This window comes from Pseudophryne corroboree (assembly GCF_028390025.1).
Source record: "Pseudophryne corroboree isolate aPseCor3 chromosome 3 unlocalized genomic scaffold, aPseCor3.hap2 SUPER_3_unloc_19, whole genome shotgun sequence".
NCBI lineage: Eukaryota > Metazoa > Chordata > Amphibia > Anura > Myobatrachidae > Pseudophryne > Pseudophryne corroboree.
This window is the reverse complement of record NW_026967507.1, coordinates 2,125,555-2,143,559: the sequence shown is the minus strand read 5'-3', so window position 1 is coordinate 2,143,559 and position 18,005 is coordinate 2,125,555. Positions and strand designations below refer to the sequence as shown.

Genomic DNA, 18,005 nt, shown 5'->3' with positions numbered 1-18,005 from the left:
CCCATTCCCAGCAGTCACCTCTCCAGTCATCACCCAGACACGTCCCCCGGTGTTACTGTATAATGCCCCATTCCCAGCAGTCACCTCTACAGTCATCACCCAGACACATCCCCCGGTGTTACTGTATAATGTCCCATTCCCGGCAGTCACCTCTCCAGTCATCACCCAGACACATCCCCCGGTGTTACTGTATAATGCCCCATTCCCAGCAGTCACCACCCAGACACGTCCCCCGGTGTTACTGTATAATGCACCATTCCCAGCAGTCACCTCTCCAGTCATCAGCTGAATGATCTTGTTATAATCCTGTGTAATAGGGGAGATACAAAATATCACAGTGTATGAGGTATAACAGGGATATAATATACAGTATAATACAGATCAGTGATGACATTGCTGTGTGTGTATATTACAGTGTATGAGGTATAACAGGGATATAATATACAGTATAATACAGATCAGTGATGACATTGCTGTGTGTGTGTATATTACAGTGTATAAGGTATAACAGGGATATAATATACAGTATAATACAGATCAGTGATGACATTGCTGTGTGTGTGTATATTACAGTGTATAAGGTATAACACGGATATAATATACAGTATAATACAGATCAGTGATGACATTGCTGTGTGTGTATATTACAGTGTATGAGGTATAACAGGGATATAATATACAGTATAATACAGATCAGTGATGACATTGCTGTGTGTGTGTATATTACAGTGTATGAGGTATAATAAGAATTTACTTACCGATAATTCTATTTCTCATAGTCCGTAGTGGATGCTGGGAACTCCGTAAGGACCATGGGGATTATACCAAAGCTCCCAAACGGGCGGGAGAGTGCGGATGACTCTGCAGCACCGAATGAGAGAACTCCAGGTCCTCCTCAGCCAGGGTATCAAATTTGTAGAATTTAGCAAACGTGTTTGCCCCTGACCAAGTAGCTGCTCGGCAAAGTTGTAAAGCCGAGACCCCTCGGGCAGCCGCCCAAGATGAGCCCACTTTCCTTGTGGAATGGGCTTTTACAGATTTTGGCTGTGGCAGGCCTGCCACAGAATGTGCAAGCTGAATTGTACTACAAATCCAACGGGCAATAGTCTGCTTAGAAGCAGGAGCACCCAGCTTGTTGGGTGCATACAGGATAAACAGCGAGTCAGATTTTCTGACTCCAGCCGTCCTGGAAACATATGTTTTTAGGGCCCTGACTACGTCCAGCAACTTGGAGTCCTCCAAGTCCCTAGTAGCCGCAGGTACCACAATAGGCTGGTTCAAGTGAAACGCTGAAACCACCTTAGGGAGAAATTGAGGACGAGTCCTCAATTCTGCCCTGTCCGTATGAAAAATTAGGTAATGGCTTTTATAGGATAAAGCCGCCAATTCTGAGACACGCCTGGCTGACGCCAGGGCTAACAGCATTACCACTTTCCATGTGAGATATTTTAAGTCCACAGTGGTGAGTGGTTCAAACCAATGTGATTTTAGGAACCCCAAAACTACATTGAGATCCCAAGGTGCCACTGGAGGCACAAAAGGAGGCTGTATATGCAGTACCCCCTTGACAAACGTCTGAACTTCAGGAACTGAAGCCAGTTCTTTCTGGAAGAAAATCGACAGGGCTGAAATTTGAACCTTAATGGACCCTAATTTTAGGCCCATAGACAGTCCTGTTTGCAGGAAATGCAGGAATCGACCCAGTTGAAATTCCTCTGTAGGGGCCTTCCTGGCCTCACACCACGCAACATATTTACGCCAAATACGGTGATAATGTTGCACGGTTACATCCTTCCTGGCTTTGATCAGGGTATGGATGACTTCATCCGGAATGCCTTTTTCCTTCAGGATCCGGCGTTCAACCTCCATGCCGTCAAACGCAGCCGCGGTAAGTCTTGGAACAGACAGGGTCCCTGCTGGAGCAGGTCCTTTCTTAGAGGTAGAGGCCACGGGTCCTCCGTGAGCATCTCTTGAAGTTCCGGGTACCAAGTCCTTCTTGGCCAATCCGGAGCCACGAGTATAGTCCTTACTCCTCTCCTTCTTATGATTCTCAGTACCTTGGGTATGAGAGGCAGAGGAGGGAACACATACACTGACTGGTACACCCACGGTGTTACCAGAGCGTCCACAGCTATTGCCTGAGGGTCCCTTGACCTGGCGCAATATCTGTCTAGTTTTTTGTTGAGGCGGGACGCCATCATGTCCACCTTTGGTTTTTCCTAACGGTTCACAATCATGTGGAAGACTTCTGGGTGAAGTCCCCACTCCCCCGGGTGGAGGTCGTGTCTGCTGAGGAAGTCTGCTTCCCAGTTGTCCACTCCTGGAATGAACACTGCTGACAGTGCTATCACATGATTTTCCGCCCAGCGAAGAATCCTTGCAACTTCTGCCATTGCCCTCCTGCTTCTTGTGCCGCCCAGTCTGTTTACGTGGGCGACTGCCGTGATGTTGTGCGACTGGATCAACACCGGCTGACCCTGAAGCAGAGGCCTTGCTTGACTTAGGGCATTGTAAATGGCCCTTAGTTCCAGGATATTTATGTGAAATGACGTTTCCATGCTTGACCACAAGCCCTGGAAATTTCTTCCCTGTGTGACTGCTCCCCAGCCTCTCAGGCTGGCATCCGTGGTCACCAGGACCCAGTCCTGAATGCCGAATCTGCGGCCCTCTAGAAGATGAGCACTCTGCAACCACCACAGGAGAGACACCCTTGTCCTTGGAGACAGGGTTATCCGCTGATGCATCTGAAGATGCGATCCGGACCATTTGTCCAGCAGATCCCACTGAAAAGTTCTTGCGTGGAATCTGCCGAATGGAATCGCTTCGTAAGAAGCCACCATTTTTCCCAGGACCCTTGTGCATTGATGCACTGACACTTGGCCTGGTTTTAGGAGGTTCCTGACTAGCTCGGATAACTCCCTGGCTTTCTCCTCCGGGAGAAACACCTTTTTCTGGACTGTGTCCAGAATCATCCCTAGGAACAGCAGACGTGTCGTCGGAATCAGCTGCGATTTTGGAATATTTAGAATCCACCCGTGCTGTCGTAGTACTACTTGAGATAGTGCTACTCCGACCTCTAACTGTTCCCTGGACCTTGCCCTTATCAGGAGATCGTCCATGTAAGGGATAATTAAGACGCCTTTTCTTCGAAGAAGAATCATCATTTCGGCCATTACTTTGGTAAAGACCCGGGGTGCCGTGGACAATCCAAACGGCAGCGTCTGAAACTGATAGTGACAGTTCTGTACCACAAACCTGAGGTACCCTTGGTGAGAAGGGCAAATTGGGACATGGAGGTAAGCATCCTTGATGTCCAGAGACACCATATATCCAGGTTCGCTATCACTGCTCTGAGTGACTCCATCTTGAATTTGAACCTTTGTATGTAAGTGTTCAATGATTTCAGATTTAAAATAGGTCTCACCGAGCCGTCCGGCTTCGGTACCACAAACAGCGTGGAATAATACCCCTTTCCCTGTTGTAGGAGGGGTACCTTGATTATCACCTGCTGGGAATACAGCTTGTGAATGGCTTCCAATACCGCCTCCCTGTTGGAGGGAGACGTTGGTAAAGCAGACTTCAGGAACCGGCGAGGGGGAGACGTCTCGAATTCCAATTTGTACCCCTGAGATACTACCTGCAGGATCCAGGGGTCCACTTGCGAGTGAGCCCACTGCGCGCTGAAATTCTTGAGACGACCCCCCCACCGTACCTGAGTCCGCTTGTAAGGCCCCAGCGTCATGCTGAGGACTTGGCAGAAGCGGGGGAGGGCTTCTGTTCCTGGGAAGAGGCTGCCTGCTGCAGTCTTTTTCCCCTTCCTCTGCCCCGGGGCAGATATGAGTGGCCTTTTGCCCGCTAGCCCTTATGGGGACGAAAGGACTGAGCTTGAAAAGACGGTGTCTTTTTCTGCTGAGAGGTGACCTGGGGTAAAAAGGTGGATTTCCCAGCCGTTGCCGTGGCCACCAGGTCCGATAGACCGACCCCAAATAACTCCTCCCCTTTATACGGCAATACTTCCATATGCCGTTTGGAATCCGCATCACCTGACCACTGTCGCGTCCATAACCCTCTTCTGGCAGAAATGGACAGCGCACTTACTCTTGATGCCAGAGTGCAAATATCCCTCTGTGCATCTCGCATATATAGAAATGCATCCTTTAAATGCTCTATAGTCAATAATATACTGTCCCTGTCCAGGGTATCAATATTTTCAGTCAGGGAATCCGACCAAGCCAGCCCCGCACTGCACATCCAGGCTGAGGCGATTGCTGGTCGCAGTATAACACCAGTATGTGTGTATATACTTTTTAGGATATTTTCCAGCTTCCTATCAGCTGGTTCCTTGAGGGCGGCCGTATCAGGAGACGGTAACGCCACTTGTTTTGATAAGCGTGTGAGCGCCTTATCTACCCTAGGGGGTGTTTCCCAACGCGCCCTAACCTCTGGCGGGAAAGGGTATAATGCCAATAATTTTTCAGAAATTAGCAGTTTTTTATCGGGGGAAACCCACGCTTCATCACACACCTCATTTAATTCATCTGATTCAGGAAAAACTACGGGTAGTTTTTTCACACCCCACATAATACCCTTTTTTGTGGTACTTGTAGTATCAGAAATGTTCAAAACCTCCTTCATTGCCGTGATCATGTAATGTGTGGCCCTACTGGAAATCACGTTTGTTTCCTCACCGTCGACACTGGAGTCAGTGTCCGTGTCTGGGTCTGTGTCGACCATCTGAGGTAACGGGCGCTTTAGAGCCCCTGACGGTGTTTGAGACGCCTGGACAGGTATTAACTGTTTTTCCGGCTGTCTCATGTCGTCAACAGTCTTTTGTAAAGTGCTGACGCTATCACGTAATTCCTTCCATAAGACCATCCAGTCAGGTGTCGACTCCCTAGGGGGTGACATCACTATTACAGGCAATTGCTCCGCCTCCATACCATTTTCCTCCTCATACATGTCGACACAACGTACCGACACACAGCACACACACAGGGAATGCTCTGATAGAGGACAGGACCCCACTAGCCCTTTGGGGAGACAGAGGGAGAGTTTGCCAGCACACACCAGAGCGCTATATATATACAGGGATAACCTTATATAAGTGTTTTTCCCTTATATAGCTGCTGTATTTATTAATCTGCCAAATTAGTGCCCCCCCCTCTCTTGTTTTACCCTGTTTCTGTAGTGCAGGACTGCAGGGGAGAGCCAGGGAGCTTCCCTCCAACGGAGCTGTGAGGGAAAATGGCGCTTGTGTGCTGAGGAGATAGGCTCCGCCCCCTTCTCGGCGGCCTTTCTCCCGCTTTTTTAAGGAAAAACTGGCAGGGGTTAAATGCATCCATATAGCCCAGGAGCTATATGTGATGTATTTTTAGCCATCTAAGGTGTTTTTATTGCGTCTCAGGGCGCCCCCCCCCAGCGCCCTGCACCCTCAGTGACCGGAGTGTGAAGTGTGCTGAGAGCAATGGCGCACAGCTGCGGTGCTGTGCGCTACCTTATTGAAGACAGGACGTCTTCTGCCGCCGATTTTCTGGACCTCTTCTGTCTTCTGGCTCTGTAAGGGGGCCGGCGGCGCGGCTCTGGGACCCATCCATGGCTGGGCCTGTGATCGTCCCTCTGGAGCTAATGTCCAGTAGCCTAAGAAGCCCAATCCACTCTGCACGCAGGTGAGTTCGCTTCTTCTCCCCTTAGTCCCTCGGTGCAGTGAGCCTGTTGCCAGCAGATCTCACTGAAAATAAAAAACCTACTTTAAACTTTTACTCTAAGCAGCTCAGGAGAGCCACCTAGATTGCACCCTTCTCGTTCTGGCACAAAAATCTAACTGAGGCTTGGAGGAGGGTCATAGGGGGAGGAGCCAGTGCACACCAGGTAGTCCTAAAGCTTTTACTTTTGTGCCCAGTCTCCTGCGGAGCCGCTATTTCCCATGGTCCATACGGAGTCCCCAGCATCCACTTAGGACGTTAGAGAAAATAAGATTTTACTTACCGATAAATCTATTTCTCGTAGTCCGTAGTGGATGCTGGGACTCCGTAAGGACCATGGGGAATAGCGGCTCCGCAGGAGACAGGGCACAAAATAAAAGCTTGAGATATCAGGTGGTGTGCACTGGCTCCTCCCCCTATGACCCTCCTCCAAGCCAGTTAGGATACTGTGCCCGGACGAGCGTACATAATAAGGAAGGATATTGAATCCCGGGTAAGACTCATACCAGCCACACCAATCACACCGTACAACTCGTGATCTGAACCCAGTTAACAGTATGATAAATTTAAAGGAGCCTCTGAAAGGATGGCTCAACAATAATAACCCGAATTTTTTGTAACAATAACTATATACAAGTATTGCAGACAATCCGCACTAGGGATGGGCGCCCAGCATCCACTACGGACTACGAGAAATAGATTTATCGGTAAGTAAAATCTTATTTTCTCTAACGTCCTAAGTGGATGCTGGGACTCCGTAAGGACCATGGGGATTATACCAAAGCTCCCAAACGGGCGGGAGAGTGCGGATGACTCTGCAGCACCGAATGAGAGAACTCCAGGTCCTCCTCAGCCAGGGTATCAAATTTGTAGAATTTAGCAAACGTGTTTGCCCCTGACCAAGTAGCTGCTCGGCAAAGTTGTAAAGCCGAGACCCCTCGGGCAGCCGCCCAAGATGAGCCCACTTTCCTTGTGGAATGGGCTTTTACTGATTTTGGCTGTGGCAATCCTGCCACGGAATGTGCAAGCTGAATTGTACTACAAATCCAACGAGCAATCGTCTGCTTTGAAGCAGGAGCACCCAGCTTGTTGGGTGCATGCAGGATAAACAGCGAGTCAGTTTTCCTGACTCCAGCCGTCCTGGAAACATATTTTCAAGGCCCTGACAACGTCCAGCAACTTAGAGTCCTCTAAGTCCCTAGTAGCCGCAGGTACCACAATAGGTTGGTTCATGTGAAATGCAGAAACCACCTTAGGTAGAAATTGAGGACGAGTCCTCAATTCCGCCCTGTCAGAATGAAAATTTAGGTAAGGGCTTTTACATGATAAAGCCGCCAATTCTGACACACTCCTAGCTGAAGCCAAGGCCAACAGCATCGACACCTTCCACGTGAGATATTTTAAATCTACCGTAGACAATGGTTCAAACCAGTGTGATTTTAGAAATCTCAACACAACATTGAGATCCCAAGGTGCCACTGGAGGCACAAAAGGAGGCTGTATGTGCAGCACCCCTTTCACAAAAGTCTGAACTTCAGGTACTGAAGCCAGTTCTTTCTGGAAGAATATCGACAGGGCCGAAATTTGAACCTTAATGGACCCTAATTTTAGGCCCATAGACAGTCCTGTTTGCAGGAAATGCAAGAAACGACCCAGTTGAAATTCCTGTGTAGGGGCCTTCTTGGCCTCACACCACGCAACATATTTACGCCAAATGCGGTGATAATGTTTTGCGGTTACTTCCTTTCTGGCTTTTACCAGAGTAGGGATGACTTCTTCTGGAATGCCCTTGTCCTTCAGGATCCGGCGTTCAACCGCCATGCCGTCAAACGCAGCCGCGGTAAGTCTTGGAACAGACAAGGCCCCTGCAGTAGCAGGTCCTGTCTTAGAGGTAGAGGCCACGGTTCGTCCGTGAGCATCTCTTGAAGTTCCGGGTACCAAGACCTTCTTGCCAATCCGGAACCACGAGTATAGTTCTTACTCCTCTCCTTCTTATGATTCTCAATACTTTCGGTATGAGGGGCAGAGGAGGGAATACATACACTGACTGGTACACCCACGGCGTTACCAGAGCGTCCACTGCTATTGCCTGAGGGTCCCTTGACCTGGCGCAATATCTGTCCAGTTTTTTGTTTAGACGTGACGCCATCATGTCCACCTTTGGTCTTTCCCAACGGTTTACAATTAGGTGGAAGACTTCTGGGTGAAGTCCCCACTCTCCCGGGTGAAGGTCGTGTCTGCTGAGGAAGTCTGCTTCCCAGTTGTCCACTCCCGGAATGAACACTGCTGACAGTGCTATCACATGATTTTCCGCCCAGCGAAGAATCCTTGCAGTTTCTGCCATTGCCCTCCTGCTTCTCGTGCCGCCCTGTCTGTTTATGTGGGCGACTGACGTGATGTTGTCCGACTGGATCAACACCGCCTGACCCTGAAGCAGAGGTTTTGCTTGAATTAAGGCATTGTAAATGGCCCTTAGTTCTAGAATGTTTATATGAAGAGATGTTTCCATGCTTGACCACAAGCCCTGGAAATTCCTTCCCTGTGTGACTGCTCCCCAGCCTCTCAGGCTGGCATCCGTGGTTACCAGGATCCAATCCTGAATGCCAAATCTGCGGCCCTCTAGTAGATGAGCCCTCTGAAGCCACCACAGGAGAGACACCCTTGTCCTTGGCGACAGGGTTATCCGTTGATGCATCTGAAGATGCGATCCGGACCATTTTCCCAGTAGATCCCACTGAAAAGTTCTTGCATGGAATCTTCCGAATGGAATCGCTTCGTAAGAAGCCACCATTTTTCCCAGGACCCTTGTGCACTGATGCACTGAGACCTGTCCTGGTTTTAGGAGGTTCCTGACTAGCTCGGATAACTCCCTGGCCTTCTCCTCCGGGAGAAACACCTTCTTCTGGACTGTGTCCAGAATCATTCCTAAGAACAGTAGACGTGTCGTTGGAATCAGCTGCGATTTTGGAATATTTAGAATCCATCCGTGCTGACTTAGCACTACCTGAGATAGTGCCACTCCGACTTCTAACTGTTCCTTGGTTCTTGCCCTTATCAGGAGATCGTCCAAGTAAGGGATAATTAAGATGCCTTTTCTTCGTAGAAGAATCATCATTTCGGCCATTACCTTGGTAAAGACCCGAGGCGCCGTGGACAATCCAAACGGCAGCGTCTGAAACTGATAATGACAGTTTTGTACTACAAACCTGAGGTACCCTTGGTGAGAAGGATATATTGGGACGTGGAGATAAGCATCCTTGATGTCCAGCGACACCATATAGTCCCCCTCTTCCAGGTTCGCTATCACCGCTCTGAGTGACTCCATCTTGAATTTGAACCTTTTTATGTAAGTGTTCAAAGATTTTAGATTTAATATTGGTCTCACCGAGCCGTCCGGCTTCGGTACCACAAATAGTGTGGAATAATACCCCTTCCCCTGTTGTAAGAGGGGTACCTTGATTATCACCTGCTGGGAGTACAGCTTGTGAATGGCTTCCAGAACTGCCTCCCTGTCGGAGGGAGACTTTGGTAAAGCAGACTTCAGGAACCGATGAGGAGGAAACGCCTCGAATTCCAGTTTGTACCCCTGTGATACTACCTGTAGAATCCAGGGATCCACTTGCGAGTGAGCCCACTGCGCGTTGAAATACTTGAGACGGGCCCCCACCGTGTCTGAGTCTGCTTGTAAAGCCCCAGCGTCATGCTGAAGACTTGGCAGAAGCAGGGGAGGGCTTCTGCTCCTGGGAAGCGGCTGCATGGTGCTGCCTTTTTCCTCTTCCTCTGCCCTTGGGCAGAAAAGAGTGACCTTTTGCTCGCTTGTACTTATGGGAACGAAAGGACTGAGTTTGAAAAGACTGTGTCTTTTTCTGTTGATGTGAAGTAACCTGGGGTAAAAAGGTGGATTTCCCAGCCGTTGCCGTGGCCACCAGGTCTGTTAGACCAGCCCCAAATAACTCCTCCCCCTTATACGGCAATACTTCCATGTGCCGTTTGGAATCTGCGTCCCCTGACCACTGTCTGGTCCATAATGCTCTTCTGGCAGAGATGGACATTGCGCTTACTCTTGATGCCAGGGTACAAATATCCCTCTGCGCATCACGCATATATAGCAATGCATCCTTTAAATGTTCTATAGTTAACAGAATATTGTCCCTATCCATGGTATCAATATTCTCAGTCAGGGAATCCGCCCATGCGACTCCAGCACTGCACATCCAGGCTGAGGCGATTGCTGGTCGCAGTATAACACCAGTATGTGTGTATATACTTTTCAGGATATTTTCCAGCCTCCTATCAGCTGGTTCTTTGAGGGTGGCTTTTTTATCGGGGGAAACCCACGCTTTATCACACACCTCATTTATTTCCTCAGACTCAGGAAAAACTATTGGCAGTTTTTTCACACCCCACATAATACCCGCCTTTGAGGTATTTGTAGTGTCAGAAAGGTTCAATGCCTCTTTCATTGCCGTGATCATGTAACGTGTGGCCCTACTGGACATTACGTTTGTCTCATCACCGTCGACACTAGATTCAGTATCTGTATCTGGATCCGTGTCGACCCACTGAGGTAGCGGCCGTTTTAGGGCCCCTGAGGGTGTCTGAGACGCCTGAACAGGCACTAAGTGATTTGCCGGCTTTCTCATGTCGTCAACAGTTTTTTGTAAATTGCTGACATTATCACTTAATTGCTTAAACACAATCATCCAGTCAGGTGTCGACTCCCTAGGGGGTGACATCACTAACACAGGCAACTGCTCCGCCTCCACCTCATTTTCCTCCTCATACATGTCGACACACGCGTACCGACACACAGCACACACACCGGGAATGCTCTGATAGAGGACAGGACCCCACTTAGCCCTTTGGAGAGACAGAGGGAGAGTCTGCCAGCACACACCAGAGCGCTATATATATACAGGGATAACCTTATATAAGTGTTAATCCCTTATAGCTGCTGTTAATCTAGTTATTTGCTGCCAAAATGCCCCCCCTTCTCTTTTTTACCCTGAATCAGATGCAGTACTGCAGGGGAGAATCAGGGAGCCGTCCTTCCAGCGGAGCTGTGAGGGAATAATGGCGCCAGTGTGCTGAGGAGATAGGCCCCGCCCCTTCACGACGTCCTTAACTCCCGCTTTTTTGTGTAAAATGGCAGGGGAAAAAATACATCCATATAGCTATGGAGCTATATGTGATGTATTCCTTTTGCCAGCTAAGGTATATGTGTGTTATATTGCGTCTCAGGGCGCTCCCCCCCAGCGCCCTGCACCCTCAGTGACCGGAGTGTGAAGTGTGCTGAGAGCAATGGCGCACAGCTGCGGTGCTGTGCGCTACCTTAGTCTTGAAGACAGGATGTCTTCTGCCGCCGCTTTCACCGGACCTTCGTCTCTTCTGGCTCTGTAAGGGGGACGGCGGCGCGGCTCCGGTGACCCATCCAGGCTGAACCTGTGATCGTCCCTCTGGAGCTAACGTCCAGTAGCCTAAGAAGCCCAATCCACTCTGCACTCAGGTGAGTTCGCTTCTTCTCCCCTTAGTCCCACGATGCAGTGAGCCTGTTGCCAGCAGGACTCACTGAAAATAAAAAAACCTAACTAAACTTTTATTCTAAGCAGCTCTGGAGAGCTACCTAGTTTGCACCCTTCTCGGCCGGGCACAAAAATCTAACTGGCTTGGAGGAGGGTCATAGGGGGAGGAGCCAGTGCACACCACCTGATATCTCAAGCTTTTATTTTGTGCCCTGTCTCCTGCGGAGCCGCTATTCCCCATGGTCCTTACGGAGTCCCAGCATCCACTTAGGACGTTAGAGAAAACAGGGATATAATATACAGTATAATACAGATCAGTGATGACATTGCTGTGTGTGTGTGTATATTACAGTGTATGAGGTATAACAGGGATATAATATACAGTATAATACAGATCAGTGATGACATTGCTGTGTGTGTGTATATTACAGTGTATGAGGTATAACAGGGATATAATATACAGTATAATACAGATCAGTGATGATATTGCTGTGTGTGTGTATATTACAGTGTATGAGGTATAACAGGGATATAATATACAGTATAATACAGATCAGTGATGACATTGCTGTGTGTGTGTGTATATTACAGTGTATGAGGTGTAACAGGGATATAATATACAGTATAATACAGATCAGTGATGACATTGCTGTGTGTGTGTATATTACAGTGTATGAGGTATAACAGGGATATAATATACAGTATAATACAGATCAGTGATGACATTGCTGTGTGTGTATATTACAGTGTATGAGGTATAACAGGGATATAATATACAGTATAATACAGATCAGTGATGACATTGCTGTGTGTGTGTATATTACAGTGTACGAGGTATAACAGGGATATAATATACAGTATAATACAGATCAGTGATGACATTGCTGTGTGTATGTATATTACAGTGTATGAGGTATAACAGGGATATAATATATAGTATAATACAGATCAATGATGACATTGCTGTGTGTGTGTGTATATTACAGTGTATGAGGTATAACAGGGATATAATATACAGTATAATACAGATCAGTGATGACATTGCTGTGTGTGTGTGTATATTACAGTGTATGAGGTATAACAGGGATATAATATACAGTATAATACAGATCAGTGATGACATTGCTGTGTGTGTGTGTATATTACAGTGTATGAGGTATAACAGGGATATAATATACAGTATAATACAGATCAGTGATGACATTGCTGTGTGTGTGTATATTACAGTGTATGAGGTATAACAGGGATATAATATACAGTATAATACAGATCAGTGATGACATTGCTGTGTGTGTGTATATATTACAGTGTATGAGGTATAACAGGGATATAATATACAGTATAATGCAGATCAGTGATGACATTGCTGTGTGTGTATATATTACAGTGTATGAGGTATAACAGGGATATAATATACAGTATAATACAGATCAATGATGACATTGCTGTGTGTGTGTGTGTGTGTGTGTGTGTGTATATTACAGTGTATGAGGTATAACAGGGATATAATATACAGTATAATACAGATCAGTGATGACATTGCTGTGTGTGTGTGTGTATATTACAGTGTATGAGGTATAACAGGGATATAATATACAGTATAATACAGATCAGTGATGACATTGCTGTGTGTGTGTGTATATTACAGTGTATGAGGTATAACAGGGATATAATATACAGTATAATACAGATCAGTGATGACATTGCTGTGTGTGTATATTACAGTGTATGAGGTATAACAGGGATATAATATACAGTATAATACAGATCAGTGATGACATTGCTGTGTGTGTGTATATTACAGTGTATGAGGTATAACAGGGATATAATATACAGTATAATACAGATCAGTGATGACATTGCTGTGTGTGTATGAGGTATAACAGGGATATAATATACAGTATAATACAGATCAGTGATGACATTGCTGTGTGTGTGTATATTACAGTGTATGAGGTATAACAGGGATATAATATACAGTATAATACAGATCAGTGATGACATTGCTGTGTGTGTGTATATTACAGTGTATGAGATATAACAGGGATATAATATACAGTATAATACAGATCAGTGATGACATTGCTGTGTGTGTGTATATTACAGTGTATGAGGTATAACAGGGATATAATATACAGTATAATACAGATCAGTGATGACATTGCTGTGTGTGTGTGTATATTACAGTGTATGAGGTATAACAGGGATATAATATACAGTATAATACAGATCAGTGATGACATTGCTGTGTGTATATATTACAGTGTATGAGGTATAACAGGGATATAATATACAGTATAATACAGATCAGTGATGACATTGCTGTGTGTGTGTATATTACAGTGTATGAGGTATAACAGGGATATAATATACAGTATAATACAGATCAGTGATGACATTGCTGTGTGTGTGTATATTACAGTGTATGAGGTATAACAGGGATATAATATACAGTATAATACAGATCAGTGATGACATTGCTGTGTGTGTGTGTGTGTGTATATTACAGTGTATGAGGTATAACAGGGATATAATATACAGTATAATACAGATCAGTGATGACATTGCTGTGTGTGTGTATATTACAGTGTATGAGGTATAACAGGGATATAATATACAGTATAATACAGATCAGTGATGACATTGCTGTGTGTGTGTGTGTGTATATTACAGTGTATGAGGTATAATAGGGATATAATATACAGTATAATACAGATCAGTGATGACATTGCTGTGTGTGTGTATATTACAGTGTATGAGGTATAACAGAGATATAATATACAGTATAATACAGATCAGTGATGACATTGCTGTGTGTGTATATTACAGTGTATGAGGTATAACAGGGATATAATATACAGTATAATACAGATCAGTGATGACATTGCTGTATGTGTATATATTACAGTGTATGAGGTATAACAGGGATATAATATACAGTATAATATAATATAACATCAGGGATTATTACGCTGCAGGACACATACTCACCGTGTGATATCTGGGAATGAAATGAGGAATCAAAGCATGCTGGGTAGTGTAGTACATATCAGGTGACCACTAGAGCTTCCCTGTCATGTGACACATTTGTCCTCTCCCAGGCAGCCATTTTGTGTAGGGCTAATACCTCCAGGAAGAGTCTCAGGCTTCTGTAAAATGGCCGAAATACAAGCTGTAAGCCTAGTGCTATCTGTGGCTGTGTCACATGACTGTGTTGTGTTTAGGTCACATGACTGTGAGAGCCAAAAAGAGCAGAGAGGGCAGGATCACATGACTGTGAGAGCCAATCAGAGCAGAGAGTGTAGCAGTGGAGGTGTCAGTGAGTACGGAGCACATACAGTATAATGAGGTTGGGGTGTGACTGCTGCTACTATGGGGACAGTGACATTACATTATTATGCTATAGTCTGTGTGGTATTATCCCCATGTGTCTCTGTACAGTCCCTGTGCCCGACCTTCCTGCCCCCGCTGCTGCCGCCTCCACATAGAGTGTCAGCAGTGCGGCTCCCCCTGTATTATACACAGATAATGCCCGGCTCCCCCTGTATTATACACAGATAGTGCCCGGCTCCCCCTGTATTATACACAGATAGTGCCCGGCTCCCCCTGTATTATACACAGATAGTGCCCGGCTCCCCCTGTATTATACACAGATAGTGCCCGGCTCCCCCTGTATTATACACAGATAGTGCCCGGCTCCCCCTGTATTATACACAGATAGTGCCCGGTGCTCTGTATTATACACAGATAGTGCCCGGCTCCCCCTGTATTATACACAGATAGTGTCCGGCTCCCCCTGTATTATACACAGATAGTGCCCGGCTCCCCCTGTATTATACACAGATAGTGCCCGGCTCCCCCTGTATTATACACAGATAGTGCCCGGCTCCCCCTGTATTATACACAGATAGTGCCCGGCTCCCCCTGTATTATACACAGATAGTGTCCGGCTCCCCCTGTATTATACACAGATAGTGCCCGGCTCCCCCTGTATTATACACAGATAGTGTCCGGCTCCCCCTGTATTATACACAGATAGTGCCCGGCTCCTCCTGTATTATATACAGATAGTGCCTGGCTCCCCCTGTATTATACACAGATAGTGCCCGGCTCCCCCTGTATTATACACAGATAGTGCCCGGCTCCCCCTGTATTATACACAGATAGTGCCCGGCTCCCCCTGTATTATACACAGATAGTGCCCGGCTCCCCCTGTATTATACACAGATAGTGCCCGGCTCCCCCTGTATTATACACAGATAGTGCCCGGCTCCCCCTGTATTATACACAGATAGTGCCCGGCTCCCCCTGTATTATACACAGATAGTGCCCGGCTCCCCCTGTATTATACACAGATAGTGCCCGGCTCCTCCTGTATTATACACAGATAGTGCCCGGCTCCCCCTGTATTATACACAGATAGTGCCCGGTGCTCTGTATTATACACAGATAGTGCCCGGCTCCCCCTGTATTATACACAGATAGTGCCCGGCTCCCCCTGTATTATACACAGATAGTGCCCGGCTCCCCCTGTATTATACACAGATAGTGCCCCGCTCCCCCTGTATTATACACAGATAGTGCCCGGCTCCCCCTGTATTATACACAGATAGTGCCCGACTCCCCCTGTACTATACACAGATAGTGCCCGGCTCCCCCTGTATTATACACAGATAATGCCCGGCTCCCCCTGTATTATAAACAGATAGTGCCCGGCTCCCCCTGTATTATACACAGATAGTGCCCGGCTCCCCCTGTATTATACACAGATAGTACCCGGTGCTCTGTATTATACACAGATAGTGCCCGGCTCCCCCTGTATTATACACAGATAGTGCCCGGCTCCCCCTGTATTATACACAGATAGTGCCCGGTGCTCTGTATTATACACAGATAGTGCCAGGCTCCCCCTGTATTATACACAGATAGTGCCCGGCTCCCCCTGTATTATACACAGATAGTGCCCGGTGCTCTGTATTATACACAGAAAGTGCCCGGCTCCCCCTGTATTATACACAGATAGTGCCCGGCTCCCCCTGTATTATACACAGATAGTGCCCGGCGCTCTGTATTATACACAGATAGTGCCCGGCTCCCCCTGTATTATACACAGATAGTGCCCGGCTCCCCCTGTATTATACACAGATAGTGCCCGGTGCTCTGTATTATACACAGATAGTGCCAGGCTCCCCCTGTATTATACACAGATAGTGCCCGGCTCCCCCTGTATTATACACAGATAGTGCCCGGTGCTCTGTATTATACACAGAAAGTGCCCGGCTCCCCCTGTATTATACACAGATAGTGCCCGGCTCCCCCTGTATTATACACAGATAGTGCCCGGCGCTCTGTATTATACACAGATAGTGCCCGGCTCCCCCTGTATTATACACAGATAGTGCCCGGTGCTCTGTATTATACACAGATAGTGCCCGGCTCCCCCTGTATTATACACAGATAGTGCCCGGCGCTCTCTATTATACACAGATAGTGCCCGGCTCCCCCTGTATTATACACAGATAGTGCCCGGCTCCCCCTGTATTATACACAGGTAGTGCCCGGCTCCCCCTGTATTATTCACAGATAGTGCCCGGCTCCCCCTGTATTATACACAGATAGTGCCCGGCTCCCCTTGTATTATACACAGATAGTGCCCGGCTCCCCCTGTATTATACACAGATAGTGCCCGGCTCCCCCTGCATTATACACAGATAATGCCCGGCTCCCCCTGTATTATACACAGATAGTGCCCGGTGCTCTGTATTAAACACAGATAGTGCCCGGCGCTCTGTATTATACACAGATAGTGCCCGGCTCCCCCTGTATTATACACAGATAGTGCCCAGTGCTCTGTATTATACACAGATAGTGCCCGGTGCTCTGTATTATACACAGATAGTGCCCGGCTCCCCCTGTATCATACACAGATAGTGCCCGGCTCCCCCTGTATTATACACAGATAGTGCCCGGCTCACCCTGTATTATACACAGATAGTGCCCGGCTCCCCCTGCATTATACAGAGATAGTGCCCGGCTCCCCCTGTATTATACACAGATAGTGCCCGGTGCTCTGTATTATACACAGATAGTGCCCGGCTCCCCCTGTATTATACACAGATAGTGCCCGGCGCTCTGTATTATACACAGATAGTGCCCGGCGCTCTGTATTATACACAGATAGTGCCCGGCGCAATGTATTATACACAGATAGTGCCCGACGCCCTGTGTTATACACAGATAGTGCCCAGCGCTCTTTATTATACACAGATAGAGCCCAGCGCTCTGTATTATACACAGATAGTGCCCGGCTCCCCCTGTATTATACACAGATAGTGCCCGGTGCTCTGTATTATACACAGATAGTGCCCGGCTCCCCCTGTATTATACACAGATAGTGCCCGGTGCTCAGTATTATACACAGATAGTGCCCGGCTCCCCCTGTATTATACACAGATAGTGCCCGGCTCCCCCTGTATTATACACAGATAGTGCCCGGCTCCCCCTGTATTATACACAGATAGTGCCCGGCACCCCCTGTATTATACACAGATAGTGCCCGGCTCCCCCTGTATTATACACAGATAGTGCCCGGCTCCCCCTGTATTATACACAGATAGTGCCCGGCTCCCCCTGTATTATACACAGATAGTGCCCTGCTCCCCCTGTATTATACACAGATAGTGCCCGGCTCCCCCTGTATTATACACAGATAGTGCCCGGCTCCCCCTGTATTATACACAGATAGTGCCCGGCTCCCCCTGTATTATACACAGATAGTGCC

The 18,005-nt window shown here is 47.3% G+C and overlaps 2 protein-coding genes across 2 annotated transcripts in view; one reads left to right on the top strand and one right to left on the bottom strand.

The window, feature by feature from the left end:
- LOC134983585 (gastrula zinc finger protein XlCGF26.1-like) overlaps nt 1-14,327 on the bottom strand; it is a 51,858-nt gene extending 37,531 nt beyond the window's left edge. Inside the window, exons 1-2 of the mRNA XM_063949249.1 lie at nt 14,216-14,327; nt 271-306 (exon numbers count right to left, since the gene is read on the bottom strand). Of these exons, the coding sequence (XP_063805319.1) occupies nt 271-306; nt 14,216-14,272 (93 nt within the window). The 5' untranslated portion in view covers nt 14,273-14,327. The remainder of the gene's footprint in view (nt 1-270; nt 307-14,215) is intronic.
- Nucleotides 1-18,005, top strand: part of LOC134983582 (zinc finger protein 883-like) — a 246,888-nt gene that overhangs the window by 119,951 nt on the left and 108,932 nt on the right. The window lies entirely within an intron of this gene.